The sequence below is a fragment of the Periophthalmus magnuspinnatus genome, chromosome 23 (assembly GCF_009829125.3).
Source record: "Periophthalmus magnuspinnatus isolate fPerMag1 chromosome 23, fPerMag1.2.pri, whole genome shotgun sequence".
NCBI lineage: Eukaryota > Metazoa > Chordata > Actinopteri > Gobiiformes > Gobiidae > Periophthalmus > Periophthalmus magnuspinnatus.
The window spans coordinates 22,682,915-22,699,745 of NC_047148.1; the positions used below are offsets into that span (position 1 = coordinate 22,682,915).

The following is a 16,831-nucleotide window of genomic DNA, read 5'->3' on the forward strand; positions in this document are numbered from 1 at the left end:
ATCTGTAAGGCGCGGGTCTAATTTTTGTTTTTTTAATTTAGAAGAATCAGGGCAGGACGACGCAGCGGCAAAATCAAATCCTTCCCTGACTCGAGAGAAAGATCTGGCTGTGAACATATCAGATTTAGACAATATTTTTGATGAAGATGATGAAGAACTCGGGGTAAAAAAACAAAAAAAAAACCCAAAAAACAAGATTATTTATTTGTTTACTTATTTTTAATGCTCTAATTGTTTCTTAATTTTATGTTTTAATAAAAAATAGGGTGTTTATCCTAACCAGCATTCCACCAAGCTCCCAGTTTCTGCAGAAGACCGCCCCCTAGCGAAAGAAAGCAGAGTTGCAGTCCCGTATCCATCAAGTCAGTCACTTTCTTTTGCTTTACTGTTTCACTCTGCCTGCGTTTTTTCATACTCCGTGGAAGTATTGATGCATTTGCTCTTCGTTCCCCCCGTTCGTGTTCGTTCAGCAGTAGCAGACCTCCAGCGGATGTTCCCCACTCCGCCGTCGCTAGAGCAGCACCCGGCGTTTTCACCGATTATGACGTACAGGGACACGCCGAGTCAGGAGCCGCCCGCTCAGAGTGGACCTTTAGAACATCTGCCCCTAGTGGCGACTCCGCAGATCTCCGAACACCGAGCGGACGTGAGCGAGAGGGCGATGAGTCCCAGGCACGAGGACATCAAGGTGAGGTTTAATCGATTAGTATACTCCGCAAAAAACAGCACAAAATCACATGCAACTTGATTATTTTGCTCTAAAACGTCAATCATTTGAAGTCTTTTCTTGCACTAAAGAGGTTCACGGTCTATTAAATTAGCTGTATTTTAAAGTGCACATGAATCAGGTTTGTTTAAGTGGAAATAATGTTTGTATAATGTGTATAAATATGAAATAATTAACTTAAGCATTTGCATAAATACATAATCGGTCATTGAACATTTTCACAATACAGTGGTTCCTGGTTTATCATTTGGGTTATGTCCTAAAAATAACCCGTAAAAGCCAAAATTCACGAAGTATCAGCTTTATTTTTTACATTATTCTCTACGTTTTTGTCTGTAAAACCCCTCACCACACACTTTATACACTTTTCTCACACAGGCGTTAACATTTTCTCACATTTCTCTCTCGTTTAAACTCTCTCAAAGTTCAAACCTTCGTAGGCGTCTTTGTCGGTGCAGAACGTTTCATCGACATCGTGGGTTTTGTCGGGGAGAAAACAAATCGCAAACGTACAGCACTTCAGAGTCACACTGAGATCCAACGTTTACAACTGTACTTTTACTGACGCTGCTCGTTTTTGTCTCGTCTGCACAGCCCATCTTCAGCTGCTCCATGTTCGCTCCGCTGTTCTGTCTCCCGAGCCAGACTCTCCCGCTCATAAAACTTCCAGAGCAGTGTTACTACCGGCCGTCCTGGATGCTCATGCCCAAAATGGAGCACTACACTCCGGTCATGCTCACCCCAGTGACCCCGTATCTCAAAGACGCATACAAGTATGTGTTTTCTCCTCGTTTCTGCGCTGGATAAACTCACATTATACTCACAGTTGTTTACTTGTGTTTTTAGTAACGTTCCGAGCGTGAACACCCTCACGGACCAGGAGTACAATCAGCTGAGCGTCACCACGGCGTCTGTGGGCACGACGGCCGGCATCCTCCCGTCTCCGGCCACGCCTCGCTTCTCCGTCCCGACCCCTCGCACCCCTCGCACGCCCCGCGGCATCACCACCGCCGGCTCGGGGCAGGGGTCCGTGAAGCAGGACGGCACGGAGCTGAGTTCGCCCATATCCACCCCGTCTACCAGCCTACCTCTGAGCTCCGTGGAGCCTCTCGCCCGGGTCGGACCGGCGCTGCCCGAAGCCCACAGCTTGTATTTCATCCTCTTGCTCTCCGACTCCGTTCTTAATGTGTTCAAGGATCGTAACTTCGACAGCTGTTGCATCTGCGCGTGCAACCTGAACGTAAAAGGAGCGGACGTGGGCGTGTACATCCCTGACTCCACGTGCGAGGATCAGTATCGCTGCATGTGCGGATTCAGCGCCATCGTGAACAGGCGGCTGGCCCAAGGATCGGGGCTCTTTCTGGAGGACGAGCTGGACATCTTCGGCCGTGCGTCGGAGGTGGGACGAGCCGCGGAGAGGAGGCTGGCTCTGTGCAGGAGGGACGCTTTGTTGGGTGATCCCGGGTCTACACAGGGACAAGACGCGTCCCCCGCCTCTCCCGCCGTCATGACGCTTCTCCAGGGGCAGTGTTCACAGCCCATTTCCTCTTTCGCTTCACTGCAAATGCCCCTGAACTGCTTATGCCACGGACGCAAAGGCGCGCTGCTCCAGAGCTGGATGTCGGAGAAGCAGTGGGCGGACGAGAGCGACGCGTGTGCCGAGTGTAACGGCGCCTTAGAGCAGGGGCTGCAGTACGTCGACAATCCAGCAGGAAGTAAACTGGACCAGGCCGTGGTCAGGAGCACAGCGCTGCATCCATGGCCTCACACGAACGGTGAGATATTCAAAAACACGTCATTTGACTCATTATCGTGCAGTTTAAATGTGTTTTAAGTGCGTGTTCCGTTGTCTTTCTAGTTGTGGAGATGAGCTTGTTGTCGTCCCAGGACATGGTTCGAATGCTCCTGTCCCTTCAGCCTTTTCTACAAGATGCGATTCAGAAGAAAAGGACCGGCCGGACGTGGGACAACATCCAGCACGTTCAGGGCCCTTTGACCTGGCAACAGTTTCATAAAATGGCCGGTAGAGGATCCTACGGTGAGTCTGTGTGATGTTTTATGGACTTTGTCAGATTTATCGTTATCCACCTCAGCTTATGTCTAAACTTAGTCATAGTAAAATCACTTTTCTACTGTTTCTCTAGTAGCTTTTAACACAGTGTTTTTGTCGATCAGGTTCTGAAGAATCACCAGAGCCTCTTCCTATTCCGACGTTATTACTGGGCTATGACCGAGAGCGAGACTTCTTGGCGCTGTCGCCTTTAGCGTTGCCGTTCTGGGAGAAGTTACTGCTGGAACCGTACGGAGGACAAAGAGATGTCGCGTTTGTGGTCCTGTGTCCCAACAGCCCCCCTCTGCTGTCGGCCGCTCGCACGTTCTTCCAAGAGCTCAGTACTGTCTATGAGGTTTGTGTTTGTGTCGTTTGTGTTGTGTTTGTTGTGTTTGTGTTGTTTGTGTTGTGTTTGTGTTGTGTTTACAGTCCTGTGTTAATATGACAAACACCATTTTCATAACTAATCTCTGTCTCATAGACCTGTCGACTCGGGAAGCACCGTCCTCTGGCCAAAGTGTCCAAAGACGGGATTGTCCAAGTGGGTGAAGACATCAGACCTGAGGGTGTGGAGGAGCTGGAGGTGGGACAGTGGTTGTCGGGGCCATGGACTGGGCAGCAACACGCAGACAACATCAATAAACTTAAACTTTATGCTTATGCCTGTAAACACATACTCGGTAAGAACAAATACATACATTTATCTCACACATGCAGCAGATGTCTACGTACTAACTTTTATGTTTTTATTTTCAGGTCCACAGCTGTCAGCTCTTTCTCTTGATGGAAATCTTCTTCTTCCTCCTAAAATCCAGCCTCCGGCTCAGAACACATCCTCAACTCCAGACGAGGCCAAAACCTGGTCTGAGAACGAGCAGAGTTCAGGAGCCGCCGGCTCTGGCAGCGCTCCAACACCAACGGGATCCACCTCAGGTCAATCTACAGAGACGAGTCAAGGAGCATCGACGGATGTGAAGGGAACTTTAAATGTGCCACAGCCATCGACAGAAACCACAGAACTGTAAGACTCTACTGTTCATCACTGAATGTTTCTGAGACGCTCCAAACAAACTTTGTCTTTCTCTTTTGCAGAACATCTGAACAGTCCAGGATTGGGATCCCCACGGTGCCCGAGTCGGCCGACAGTCACGTAAACCCACCAGCCATCGCAGTTTATATCATCAACCCATTTCTGACGTCATACGGAGCCAAGTGCGATGGAGGAGAGGAAGACGAGGGCGAAGAGGTGGAGACGGGCAGCATCTGGCTCCTGGGGCTTTTACGCTGCTACACTGAGATGCTTCAGACTTTATCTGACACGATAAGACCAGCGCTGTTACTTCAGGTCGTCCCGTGTCAGCACCTGCTGCAGCCGGCGAGTGGAGAGAGTCACCTGTATCTGCAGCAGCTCAGATCTCTGGCCTTTTCCTGTTACTCTCAGTGTAAACGAATGTTTCCCCAACAAACACTCATCAAGTCGCTCACTGGCTTTGGACCAGCATCTTCTGTCAGCTCAGTGCTGAAGAATCCAGAGGTGGGTCACGCAGTTTAAGGGTAAATGTTTCTTATTAAAACCTCATCAATAATAATAAGTGTCTTCTGTAGCACCCCAGCCCTTTGGAGCTGTACACTCCTCCGTTTATCCTGGGTCCAACTCGGCCTAAACAAGCAGAACCCGGGGAGATTTGGGCAGAACTTCCCCCCAAATTTAACGTTCTCTTCGTCGGGTATTGCCTGTCACATGACCAGCGCTGGATCCTCGTGTCTTGCACTGACCAGCAGGGGGAGCTGCTGGAGACTTGTGTTATCAACATCGATGTACCAAACAGGTGCGAGTCACAGCACATCTGATTATTTACACAGCGAGGATCAGTTTATTAATCAGATACGTGTTTTCTGTTTCAGGGCACGGCGACCCAAAGTCTCAGCCAGAAAAATGGGCCTTCAGAAGCTGTGGGAGTGGTGCGTCGGCGTGATTCAGATGACGTCGCTGCCGTGGAGGATCGTTATTGGTCGACTTGGGCGTCTGGGACACGGAGAACTAAAAGGTAAAATATGTTCAAGTTATGGTAAAAATGAGCTCTGTTTTCATGGGCTTAAATGATTTTGTAGTTCGTGTGTTATTAGCGCTCACGTCGTCTCTCCTCTGTCCAGACTGGAGCTCTCTACTCGGGGAACATTCTCTCCTGTCGATGAGCAGGAAGCTGAGAGAGTCGTGTCGAATGTGCGGTATGTCTGCGTCCGACTCGCCCTCCATTCTCAGCGCCTGCCTGGTGGCCATGGAGCCTCAAGGATCTTTTGTCATCATGCCCGGTGAGCATTTATACTGGTGCTGTTTGTGTAAGAAGGACACGTAGGACTATGGACACGTAGCACTCTGGACACGTAGGACCATGAACACGTAGGACCATGAACACGTAGGACCATGAACACGTAGGACTCTGAACACGTAGGACTCTGGACACGTAGGACTATGGACACGTAGGACTCTGAACACGCAGGACCCTGAACACGTTGGACTCTGAACACGTAGGACTCTGAACACGCAGGACTCTGAACACGTAGGACTATGAACACGTAGGACTCTGAACACGTAGGACTCTGAACACGCAGGACCCTGAACACGTAGGACCATGAACACGTAGGACCATGAACACGTAGGACTCTGAACACGCAGGACCCTGAACACGTTGGACTCTGAACACGTAGGACTCTGAACACGCAGGACTCTGAACACGCAGGACTCTGAACACGCAGGACTCTGAACACGCAGGACTCTGAACACGTAGAACCATGAACACGCAGGACTCTGAACACGCAGGACTCTGGACACGTAGGACTCTGGACACGTAGGACTCTGAACACGCAGGACTCTGAACACGCAGGACTCTGAACACGCAGGACTCTGAACACGTAGGACCATGAACACGTAGGACCCAGAACACGTAGGACTCTGAAAACGTAGGACTCTGAACACGTAGGACCATGAACATGTTTGTGTTTCAGACGCAGTGACGATGGGCTCAGTGTTCGGGCGCAGCACGGCTCTGAACCTGCAGACATCTCAGCTCAACACTCCTCAGGACGCTTCGTGCACGCACATCCTCGTCTTCCCGACCTCCGCCACCACCCAGCTCGCCCCCAGCTCCTACCCCACCGAGGACAATAACGGTCAGCACGATCAGCGCCGCGGCGTCAGGGCGATGAGATGTCGCTTTTTAACCTTAAACATTCACTTTATGATCACACATTTTTATTTCAAAACAAGTATTTAAAGTATTTTAAATATTCTGGATATGTTTTATTATATTTACCACATTTAATTTTATTTGTGACATGAATCACGACGTTACAGTTGTGCGCCTCCATCAGGAGAGGGCAGTGCTGTATCAAAGTCGATCCACATTATTTTCCCAGTTTACTGAAGAGGCTCCACTTCACCTCGAGGACTTGGCCTGTGGCGGCTAAACCGAGCCTTTAATGTTGTGTTCTGTCCTCTGCAGATGACATGTTTGATCTACCTTTTCCTGATGAACTGGAGAATGACATTGGCCATGACATGATGCTGATCACAGGAAACCTGCACCCTTCCCCCAACACCTCCCCCGTGCCCTCACCGGGCTCTCCGTCAGGGATGGGAATGGGATCACATTTCCAGCACAACAGGGTGAGCCGGACTGTGTCAAATACAGTGGAGCAAACGGAGCAGATACAAAAACAGATGTGTGTGGAGCAGCTGTAGGACTTTAGCTCAGCACAGAGTGAATCAGACTGAGGTGTTTCTCATGGAGCAGCACTTCATAATAATGTAATGATCAGAGTCTGAGCGTTTGTGGTTGTCAGAGGAGAATCTGCAGTATGTGTTTGTAGATAATAGATGCACATAGATAATAGATGCGCAGGAATGTGTCTTAAAGGCATATCTGTACTTTTCAGTCAGCGCTGATCAGCTCCGTGTGATTTAGACGTGAAGCAAGTGAAGGCACATCAAATATTGTCATAGAAATATGCTGATGGTCTAATATCGTGTGTTTAATTAGACCCAGAGTGAGCGGTTAATGTCCCGGGACAGTCCCCCGGAGGAGCTGAAGCAGCAGCCCCTGGCTCTGGGGTACTACGTGTCCACGGCTCAGGCTAATGGACTGCCCCACTGGTTCTGGGCGTCCTGTCCACACGCGGAGAACCAGTGCCCGCTCTTCCTCAAGGTACAAACTTTAATTATTATTATTAATAATTCATTTTTAGTGAAACGGCGTTTGACAAAGTCAGAACAAAGGAGACAGTTTAATATTTAATGCATCATTTACATTTAAGTGAATCGTGTCATGTACAGTTATTTTATTTATTATACGTCGTTACAAACACATTTTTAGCAAAACAATAACTAAAATGCCAATCTGTATCTTTAAATATTTCACCTGTTTCATAATCGTCTGTTTTTTGCCCCTAATATGTAAAAAAAAAAAGCTCAACGCTGAAAAATCTTTTATTAAATGTATTTTCTTCATAAAGTCTTTGTGAAACATGTGTTAAACTGTGTGATCCTGACGATGACCAAATGCGTTTGACCCCAGGCCTCTCTTCATCACCACATCTCCATCGCTCAGACAGATGAGCTGATGTCAGACAAGACCAAGAGGAGCCCGCACCCCCTCGACTCAAAGACCACCTCTGATGTGCTCAGGTACTCCTCACGTTACACGGCCTGCTCCAGCACGCAATAAACCTGATAATTGTCTTTTATCACATCAAGTCTCTGCCCTGAGGTAGAGCTGCTCCAAACGAGTTCATCTGTCAACTTTAACGTGTTTCTTTTGTGACTTAGGTTCGTTTTGGAGCAGTACAACGCTCTGTCCTGGCTCACGTGCACTCCGGCCACTCAAGACCGACAGTCGTGTTTGCCGGTCCACTTCGCCGTACTCATCCAGATGTACAACGCCATTTTAAACATGCTATAGCGGCGAGGGACAGAGGACGGGAGAACTGCTGCGGACGTCACTGTCCTGCCTCTCGCTGGACACCAGAGGGCACCAGAGCACTTTTGTTAATCTTCAAATCAAAGGAAGCTGAGGAAAGATGAACTCACCCTGTCCTGGAATGTAAAGGAGACGGATGAAGTGCTCTAAACGGCGGCGCTGCTCATCTGCGGCGTGGAAATGGAGTGTTCTGGTTCAGCCTCGGACACAAACTGCCCCGCTGACGTTTGACGAAAGCAGCTCTGTAACTTTATTTCATACTGTGTTCATCTGGACATGTTTACGCTCCTTTTTGTACAACCAGCAAAAAGCATCAGAACGCAGCTTTGTAACGAGTTCTTTTTACGTTTTGTACATATACGCACTGTCGGACTTAACAAATGGAATATAAAACCCTGCCTTTACTTTGAAAAAGGGACTTTAACTTATTCATATTCGCTCCAAAAAGGAGTGTTTCATAATGGCACTTTTTCTTTTGCCCCCAAAGTGTGAAGAAAACACAATGGGAATATCTGACCGCTTCTGTCAGACGTCTTTATATTGTACAAAATATATTTACAGACGTATATTTGCAGCTGAGACTTATTTTTAATATTTAAATCCAGCAAATTAAGGCCTTGTCAATTAATGCAAAAATGATCTGAAATTTGTCGTTTAGATGAAATTGTAAAAAATGCCATATTTTTCCAGTACGATGTCATAGAATTTGATTTATTTGTATATAAACGTAACTCTATGTTTATTACCTCTTCCACGCCGGCGCTGATACGAGCGTCGGGCGCAGCCATGAAGAACAGACGCCAGTGGAAAATCGATAAAAGTTCTATTTTTTTGACGTAGAAATTGAACGTTTCGCTTAAAAAACTTAAAGCTAAAACTCACAATCGGAGGAAAACGGTGGCGGTATATTTACAGCACGAAGCTCTACGAGTACAAACGATGGTGTTTGACCTTTGACCTTTTGGTTTCACGGGCTCCGGACGCCGCTCGCTCCCACAGACTGACCCCTGCATGTTTGTAGATACACTCCACTGAGGCTGTACATTTCACGCCGGTTCAGTTACTTTTGTTTTACGTTTGAGTTCGTTTTTCGCTGTTTTTTTTTTGTTTTTTTTTTATACATTGAGCAGTTTTTATTTTTATTTTAATACGACCATGTGGGAATTTGCCAAGCGCAGTGTTCACCTGATGTATAGACAACGGCAGGTTTGCAAAAAATGTTTGTTACATTTGTCATTACTTTGAATATCCAGCCGAGCCGTCGAGTTGGAGCGGCCGGAGACTTTTACACTCTTTTTAGTAAATTATTTAAACAAGTGGACATGAGTTGGTCCTTGTGTCTGTGATGTGAAAGGTTCAAATGTGTTTTATCCATCGGACTTTTTATTATTTCTCCAACAGGGACGTGTGAGTGACTCGTTATCACAACAATAATCCGTCGTAGTGTAGACAAGCGACGCTATTGCCTAATAATTCATTGAGCACAAAAAACAAACAATGCATCATCCACGAACGAGTAGCTTCAGACGAGATGCGGCTCTTCCGGTTCTTCCAGATCGTCCAGATGCTGCGGTTCACCTCAAAAACCCCAACGGGCGAAGAGGAAAACGCTAACTACACATAAACTGATGAGAACACGAGGATTACCTTAGCCCTGGGCGTCCGAGCACGTCAGCGTCAGCTATGTGTCTGTGCTGGAACAGGGAGTCGTGGAACATTCAGGGTGCGTTCACACTCGCACACAACACAACAAAACAGACTAAACCCGGAACTAAACCAGGATTTGAACAGGGCACAACAAGTACCAAGCACTTTGTACACCTTTATGTCGTAAAACTACATTTAAAACAATAAGAATCCACGAAAATAAGATGATTTTTACTCCTCAAAACACAAATTTAGACTATTTTATGTGATGTTTTTCCTTTTGTGCATTTGTCTTTATATCTATTTCACATTTTTCAGTCCTTTCACCACTGGATCACCACCTCGTGCATTAATTCTACCTTTAAGTTATGACATAAAACTTTAGTCTTTACTATAACTGTGCCAAATTTATCATAGTTTTATTTATAAGCAGCTTTCAGATTGTAGCCGTGCATCATGTTCACTACCACACACACTTTTCCCTATTAATTAAAACCCATTTTCACGAGAAACATCTGAAAACTAAACACACACATGTTAAACCTGGTCATTTCTATGTGTGAATTTACCATAAAAGTGTCTATATTATGTAATAAACACACACACATTTGCACAATAATCATTTTATCTGCCCTCGCCCGTATTCAATGTTATTGTCACTTTATTTCAGTCACTCCTCCTGCGTGATTTCAGCCCTCGACGGCCGAGCCAAGACCAAAATAAACACAAAACGGTAAAAAGTGTTTTCCCAACAGACGTTCAGACTTGAAAAGCTGCTCTTCTGAAGTCGCTCTGGAGGAGGAGGCTGCGTAAAAAGGGGCCGCGTGGCTTTTTGAGTGATAGTACGTGACAAAAAAGAGGAAGAAGAGGCCTTTTATTTGGACATCAGGGTCACATTAAAATCCTTGAGGAGAGTGCTGCATTTCAATAGAACCTAAAAAGCCCTGGTGGAAGTCGGCGGCACGTGACGCGGCGGCCGGCCCGGGGACATTACCGTGCGCCGCCGGGCTCGTCTAATGGATGTGACAACGGCGGAGTGGACTCTTAATTCACCTCCCCACGGTCTCCACAGATGGCCTATTAGAGCGCTGCTATACACCTGCCCATCTCCCCAAGTGCTCCAACCAAATGGACCTTATGAGACCGGACAAAAGGCCAAAACACAATTACGGCGCAGTGACTTTTGATGGAGCAAAAGGTGGAGCAAGAACATGAACGTACCTGATTTAAAATGAAAGGATTACAGGAGATTCAAAGAAGAAACAACAAAATAAAATAACTGTTAATTGCTAGACTAAACTGTTTTTAAAGCCAGGGCGTGCTGGAAGTTGTAAATATGGGGTATTAATAGCAACATAATTATGCAAATTATCATTAAATCCTCTTGCACTTTTAAGTCAACAGAAACTTGCAACACCTGCCAATAAAAGGCGACGTGTGAATGGGTGGAAGCAGGAGAACAGGTGTCCAAATGCCACTCGTGTCATCCAAGTGTTTGATTATTTTTATAGAGCCATGCTTCAGATAATTCAGCCTAAGGTGGAAGCGTATTTCACAAGTCCAGACAGTCACGGAGGGTGTGGGCCGACACGTACACCTACACGTACACCTGAAGACTCCGCGCGCACCGGGGGGGAGGCTCGGGTCACGCAAGATCTGCTCAAAAACAGCCCCGTGTGTTTGATCTGAGGTGTGTAAAGGTGTGGAACCAACTCGAAGTGTCGAATCGAGCAGTTTGGGCTTTAGTTTTAAGCTCGGAAACTGTTCCCGCCGCCTCTAAGCGTGTCCTTTGTGTGCGTCCGGCCCTCACTCTCTTCACTTTCTCTCTTAATACCCTACTTTTGATGCAAGTCCCTTTTCCATATGGTCAAGAACGCACAAGTTGCACTCAGCCCACGGCCGTCCACAGCCATTGTGCAAAGACCGGGACAAGAACATCTGCTGACATCTGCTGCTGCTGCTGTGGAGTGCTTATATTTGCATAAAGGCTTCGGTTGAGAAATGTTTCCAAAGAGAAGCCTGTGATTGTGAAGGTCTTGTTGCCATCGGTAATTACATCATTCAACTTGAGCCCAACTTCTCTTAACACTGCAGTGAATGTAAACAGAGCGGGGTGAAACCTGGACGGGCTTCAAAGCTGCACCTCTCCTGCTCACATCAAAACGCAGTGTGTCAGGAGAGCGGCGTTTTAAGGACATTAATCCCCCCCGTGATGGGATAAGGAGACAAGAGCTGTCAGGAATAATCAGATTTCTAAACACGGGCAGAAAAAATGAACAAAATAATTAATGACAAAACACCGCAGGTTCCAAGCGTTTTCTAGGTTATAATGGACATTAAACAGGATTTTCGTGTTTGTTTCAGGATTTTTGCCACATTAGAGACACAGATCCTCACGAGGAGCATGTGCAGAGCAGTTTTAAAGCACAATGTGACAAAAACCTGCTCATCACTTCAACGTTTTGACTAAATAAACTCAGAGCAGAGACTGGACCTGGACTAAACCGGAGCAAACAGAGTCTAAAGTCGACATCTGGACTAAAGCAGGACCGAGCCGGGACAAGAGCGAGTGACCAAGGTCTGTGTCCTGTGTGAGGCGGCGTGGACACTCCTCAGGGGTGACCAGGGTCTTTGTGAGGCGGCGTGGACACTCCTCGGGGTGACCGGGGCCTATGGACACTCCTCGGGGTGACCGGGCCGCGCGGACACTCCTGATCTTGAGGAGATGTTGGACAGATGTTGAACAAACGGAGAAGATTGGGGCTGTTTGAAAGATATTGGCGTTTAATAGAAACTCGTAGCAGCTGTTTGTCATCGGTCATTACGTCACCGACATCAAAGCATCGACGAGAGAACTGCACTCGTGTTTTATTTACATTTTTTCTACTTTTTGAGGAATATTGTGGAATTGTGGATTGTAATATTTGGATAAAAAGTTGAAGTTGGGAGAAAAAGTCTTAATACGTTTTGACTCTTGTAATAATAATCGGTTTATCTCTGGACACTTAAAACGCTTCACACTTTACGCTCCGTTGATCCTACGCCACAGCCGCACCCGCCCTGGGGCAGACTGACAGAAGAGCGGCTGCCGGTCTGCGCCCCCCGGGGTCAGTGCAGTATATTATTATATTTAAGTAAAACATTAATGCTTCTTTCTGCAGGTTCCATTTGTTCCGAGTTTCATTTCGAGGCCAAATGAAAGTGCTGCGTCAGGAAGGGCATCTGATGTAAAAAATCCCGCCCGTGCCGTCCTCGTTTCACCGGCGAGCGTTTGCAACATCAGCAGGAAGAAGCCGGTGAGCTCTGCGTGTCACACATCGTCGCCTCTGACATGTAAACCACCAGCTCCAGCCCTCGCCGTCTCATTAGCTCATTAATGATTTGGCCTAATTACAACCAGCAGGGCGCAGTTTGCAGCTGTGACACGGATAAGACATGTTTGAAGGGAGTAATAAAACATTCAACAACGGCACACCTGTGAATGAATGACAAAGAATTTCAGTTTTACCCACGCCAATGGGAACTGCCAATCACACCAGTAATTATACAGTGTGTGTGTTTGCATCGCCAGGCAACTGCAGTGTTTTTGTTTAGCCACAACCCTCCGTCCAATTACGCCGCACGGATTACAAAGCCCTGATTACACTTAACCATATATTAATAATATTAAATTATATAAAAGAGTGACCTCATGTTTACGGTCGTTTAGCTGTTCGCCGCATAAACACGAGGAGCCACATTTGGAACGGTCTGAGGAAGAGGAAGCCCAAAAATGCTCTGGGAGTGAGGAGGATCTGCGCTGGAGCAATGTCACCTGCCGCCACAAGAGGAAGCTGTTTGGTAAGATATCTGCAGCTCTGTGAATGTATATATGTATGTGTGTGTGTGTGTGTGTAAGTGTGTGAGAGTGTAACCCATGTCAGTTTCCTTTCACGTTTCATGTTCTACCACAAAACCCTCGATTCTACATATTTATCCAGAGACATATGTGATACTTGTTCATTAATAGCAGCTCACAAAATGATTCTGTTGTTGTTGTTTGTGTCGTTCTCTCTCAGACAAATAAAAAAAAAGGTCTCGGCCAAAGCACTTACTCCACAATCTCGTGCAAATTGTGCGTTGGCAGCTGAGCGTGTCCACTCCAGTCTCGTGCAGAGTGAGCTCCAAAAATCAAAGTCCAAAATGGCACATGGTCATTACCCCCGGAGTCATTACACCGGGACCGTGCAGCCGCTCACTCTAATCATCCATTTGCTTCTTTGCTTTGCAGATTCACATGTTAAGTGTAAGATTGGTGCTTTTATTAGACTTGAAAATGCAGCCACACTGTCACTTTCATTTGTAAATATTATCTCGTGTGTCGCTTGCTTCAAACGCAGAGAAAATTGCTGATATTGCAAGTAAATTAGAGCAACTTTTAAGATGAGAAACAGGGACAGGAGCAGCAGCAGGAGCAGGAGCCCAGCGGGTCAAATATGTCACAGGTAAAAGCCTTTTGCTCCGCTCCAACAGTAAAGAGACACTTCGTTGGCTTTTTTCTCTTGCACTTCTTTCTGTTTCTAATTTAGTTGTTCTGAGGTGAAATGTCCCCCCTCTAAGAAATTCCATTTTCACTGAAGTGGACCGGACACGACTCTGCGGAGAAGCCCTGGACTCCCGGGCTGAGATCAGATGGCATGAAGGACTAGTCATTAGAGACAGACTGCAAAACAACACTGTGATTTCTGTGGTCGTGTGTGAGGTGGGACACACACACACATACACATACACACACACACACACACAGGATGCATCACTGTTGTCTCCCTGATTCAAAAGCACAGTGCCAGTCGTGTTTCGTCAGAGTGTGAACGAGGAGGAACTTTCACTTTGATGCTTTGATGCGTTCAAATCCATACCTTTTTTTTTTTTTTTTTAGGCCACGGGGGTCAAATGCATCTGTCCGTCCTCATTCCCCGCCATCACGTCCACCATCCGAGCTGGCAGGTCCCTCTGACTGCACATAATTTGAGTCATCAGTCTCTATTTCCACGCAGCAGATGTTTCCCCGTGTCATCAAGCCCCCCGACCAAACAAGATGGAGAACCCCAGTGTTTTTGCAGCACGTGAGTCTCCTCCCTGCTCCGTTTTCCCTGCAGCTTTTTCAGGACAGATCCACGGGACAGTCCTGAGGCGGGACAACCCTGGGTGTCCTGTCCACGTCCGGCCATGGGTGCAAAAGAGACACCTGCGTTTATCAAGATTTAACCTGGGAACTTCTGCAAAAAAAAAACAACTACATGCACAGGTCTAAAAAAAAACTGCAAAATAAAACAAAATGCATCTCTGTGTGTTTTATTTAATTTATTTTTTATTTTTTTCCAAAGATGCATAATTAAATAAATAAATAAATAAATATATGGCACAATAAACTTGAATAATGATGATTTTTACGCGCATTTTGCCTTTAAAAAAAAACACCACGCAGCATAAAACTAAATAATTCACGTGTAATTTAATTTTTATGTTCATAGAATTTTCATTTAGTCCCTGATCAATAAATAAGCGTGAAAAATAAAACTCTACCTTTCTCCTTTAGAGCCACAAAAACGCGTTTTTTCCAGAATAATCTCGCGATAAGAAACTGCGCGTTTGTTTTTGGTGTTTTTAACCTCGAACTTTGTGTTAATTAAACTTCATTTAAAAGAGATGAAGCCTCGCGCTGCAGGTAACTCTCTTTAAACAAGAGACTTTATTTATTTATTTAAACTCTTGACACGTTTCTGTTTCTGTTCCGCGTGTTTTCGTCTTTCAGAGGCTCGTTCTTGTCTTTGGTGACATGATGTTTTCAGCGCTAATTAAGGGAGACATGTTTCCAAACTGGAGCGACCTGCACAAACTGGCCCATTTCAAAGAGAAACTCCCTCAAACTCTGCGCAAACTCTGAGCTCAAACTTTGCACAAATTCTCCTCACAATCTCCCCTGATTCTCCTCAAATTCTCCATAAGTTCTTCTGTAAATTCTCCTCAAATTCTGCACAAACTCTGCTCAAATTCTCTTCAAATTCTCCTCAAACTCTAAGCTTAAACTTTGCTCAAATTCATCTCAAATTCTGCTCAAACTCTCCTCAAATTCTCATGTAAATTCTCCTCAAACTCTGCGCAAACACTGCTCACTCTCCTCAAATTCTACACAAATTCTCCTGTAAATCCCTCTCAAACTCCGCACAAAATCTCCTCAAATTCTCTTCAAAATCTCCCCAAACTCTGCTCAAAATCTTCTCAAACTTTCCTCAAATTCTACACAAATTCTGCTCAAATTCTCCTGTAAATCCTTCTCAAACTCTGCTCAAATTCTCCTCAAAATCTCCTCAAACTCCGCACAAAATCCCCCCAAACTCTGCTCAAATTCTCCTGTAAATTGTCCTTAAACTGCTCAAACTGTCCTCTCCTCAGATGTCTCCCTGTTTCCTCTGCGCAGGGCTGAGGCTGGAGTAAAACTGCCTGTGTGATTATGGTGAAGAAAAACGCGTGAGTTTTCTTTGTACATTCTTTGAAAAGAGGATGGGGATGTTATTGTATCAATTTTACGTGATGGAGCCTATTAGGTTATTAGCTGCGCCCCTTTTCTCTCGGATCTGGGCTAAAACGACTTCAAAGTTGACTCAAACTTGACTTGACTTCCCCTTTTGACAAGATTTACACAGCCTTTTAAAGTCTCACTGTAACAGCCTCTTTTCTCCTGCGTAAAATCCGTGTTTAGCGCAAAGGGCCACGGGAAACAGAAAAGAGAAACGCGAAGAAACGCGAAGAAACACAGGCCTCAGACTCTTTAACTAACCCCAGCCGCGTTGTGCAGTTTTAATGATTATTTCTTAAGTGGAAAAGGAGAATTAAATAAAAAAAAAAACCGCTGTGAGTTGGATGTACTGGAGCCGCGCGGGGTCAAAGTGACGCGTAAAGCTGCGCGTAAAGCTGCGGTCAGCGCGCGCCTCTCCACGTCCCTCCGCCGCTGAAGGGCGCTGTAGAACTGCCAGGAAAAAACAGAAAAATGTGTCAATAATACAAATAAAAACAAGGAAAAAATCAAGTTAAGAAATGTATGAATAAGAATAAATAAATGCGTAATAATAATAATAATAATAATAATAATAATAATAACAACAATAACAACAATAATAAATACATACATACTGCTACTATTACTACTGCTAATACTACTACTACTTCTACTACTACTACTATTACTACTAGTACTACTACTAATACAGCAACTACTACTATTACTAATAATAAGAGTAATAATAAAATAAATAAATACAATACAAAATTAATTAAATAAATAATAATAATAATAATGATAATGATAATAGTAAAATAAATCATTAATAATAATAACAATAATAATAAATAATAAATACATACTGCTACTTGTACTATTACTACTACTAC

At 45.4% G+C, this 16,831-nt stretch overlaps 2 protein-coding genes across 3 annotated transcripts in view; both read left to right on the forward strand.

The window, feature by feature from the left end:
• The window catches only part of LOC117391698 (mediator of RNA polymerase II transcription subunit 13-like), a 100,261-nt gene extending 91,189 nt beyond the window's left edge, over positions 1-9,072 (forward strand). Inside the window, exons 13-30 of one of the 2 annotated variants that reach the window (XM_033989578.2) lie at positions 42-163; positions 266-362; positions 471-688; positions 1,322-1,500; positions 1,574-2,502; positions 2,586-2,765; positions 2,903-3,132; positions 3,259-3,457; positions 3,534-3,798; positions 3,870-4,311; positions 4,383-4,606; positions 4,683-4,825; positions 4,932-5,090; positions 5,784-5,948; positions 6,281-6,444; positions 6,818-6,982; positions 7,352-7,461; positions 7,603-9,072. In XM_033989578.2, coding sequence (XP_033845469.1) covers positions 42-163; positions 266-362; positions 471-688; positions 1,322-1,500; positions 1,574-2,502; positions 2,586-2,765; positions 2,903-3,132; positions 3,259-3,457; positions 3,534-3,798; positions 3,870-4,311; positions 4,383-4,606; positions 4,683-4,825; positions 4,932-5,090; positions 5,784-5,948; positions 6,281-6,444; positions 6,818-6,982; positions 7,352-7,461; positions 7,603-7,735 — 4,124 coding nt within the window. In that variant the 3' untranslated portion in view covers positions 7,736-9,072. The remainder of the gene's footprint in view (positions 1-41; positions 164-265; positions 363-470; positions 689-1,321; positions 1,501-1,573; positions 2,503-2,585; positions 2,766-2,902; positions 3,133-3,258; positions 3,458-3,533; positions 3,799-3,869; positions 4,312-4,382; positions 4,607-4,682; positions 4,826-4,931; positions 5,091-5,783; positions 5,949-6,280; positions 6,445-6,817; positions 6,983-7,351; positions 7,462-7,602) is intronic. The other variant, XM_055231870.1, reaches the window with a different exon arrangement.
• Positions 1-16,831, forward strand: part of mtfp1 (mitochondrial fission process 1) — a 195,816-nt gene that overhangs the window by 112,271 nt on the left and 66,714 nt on the right. The window lies entirely within an intron of this gene.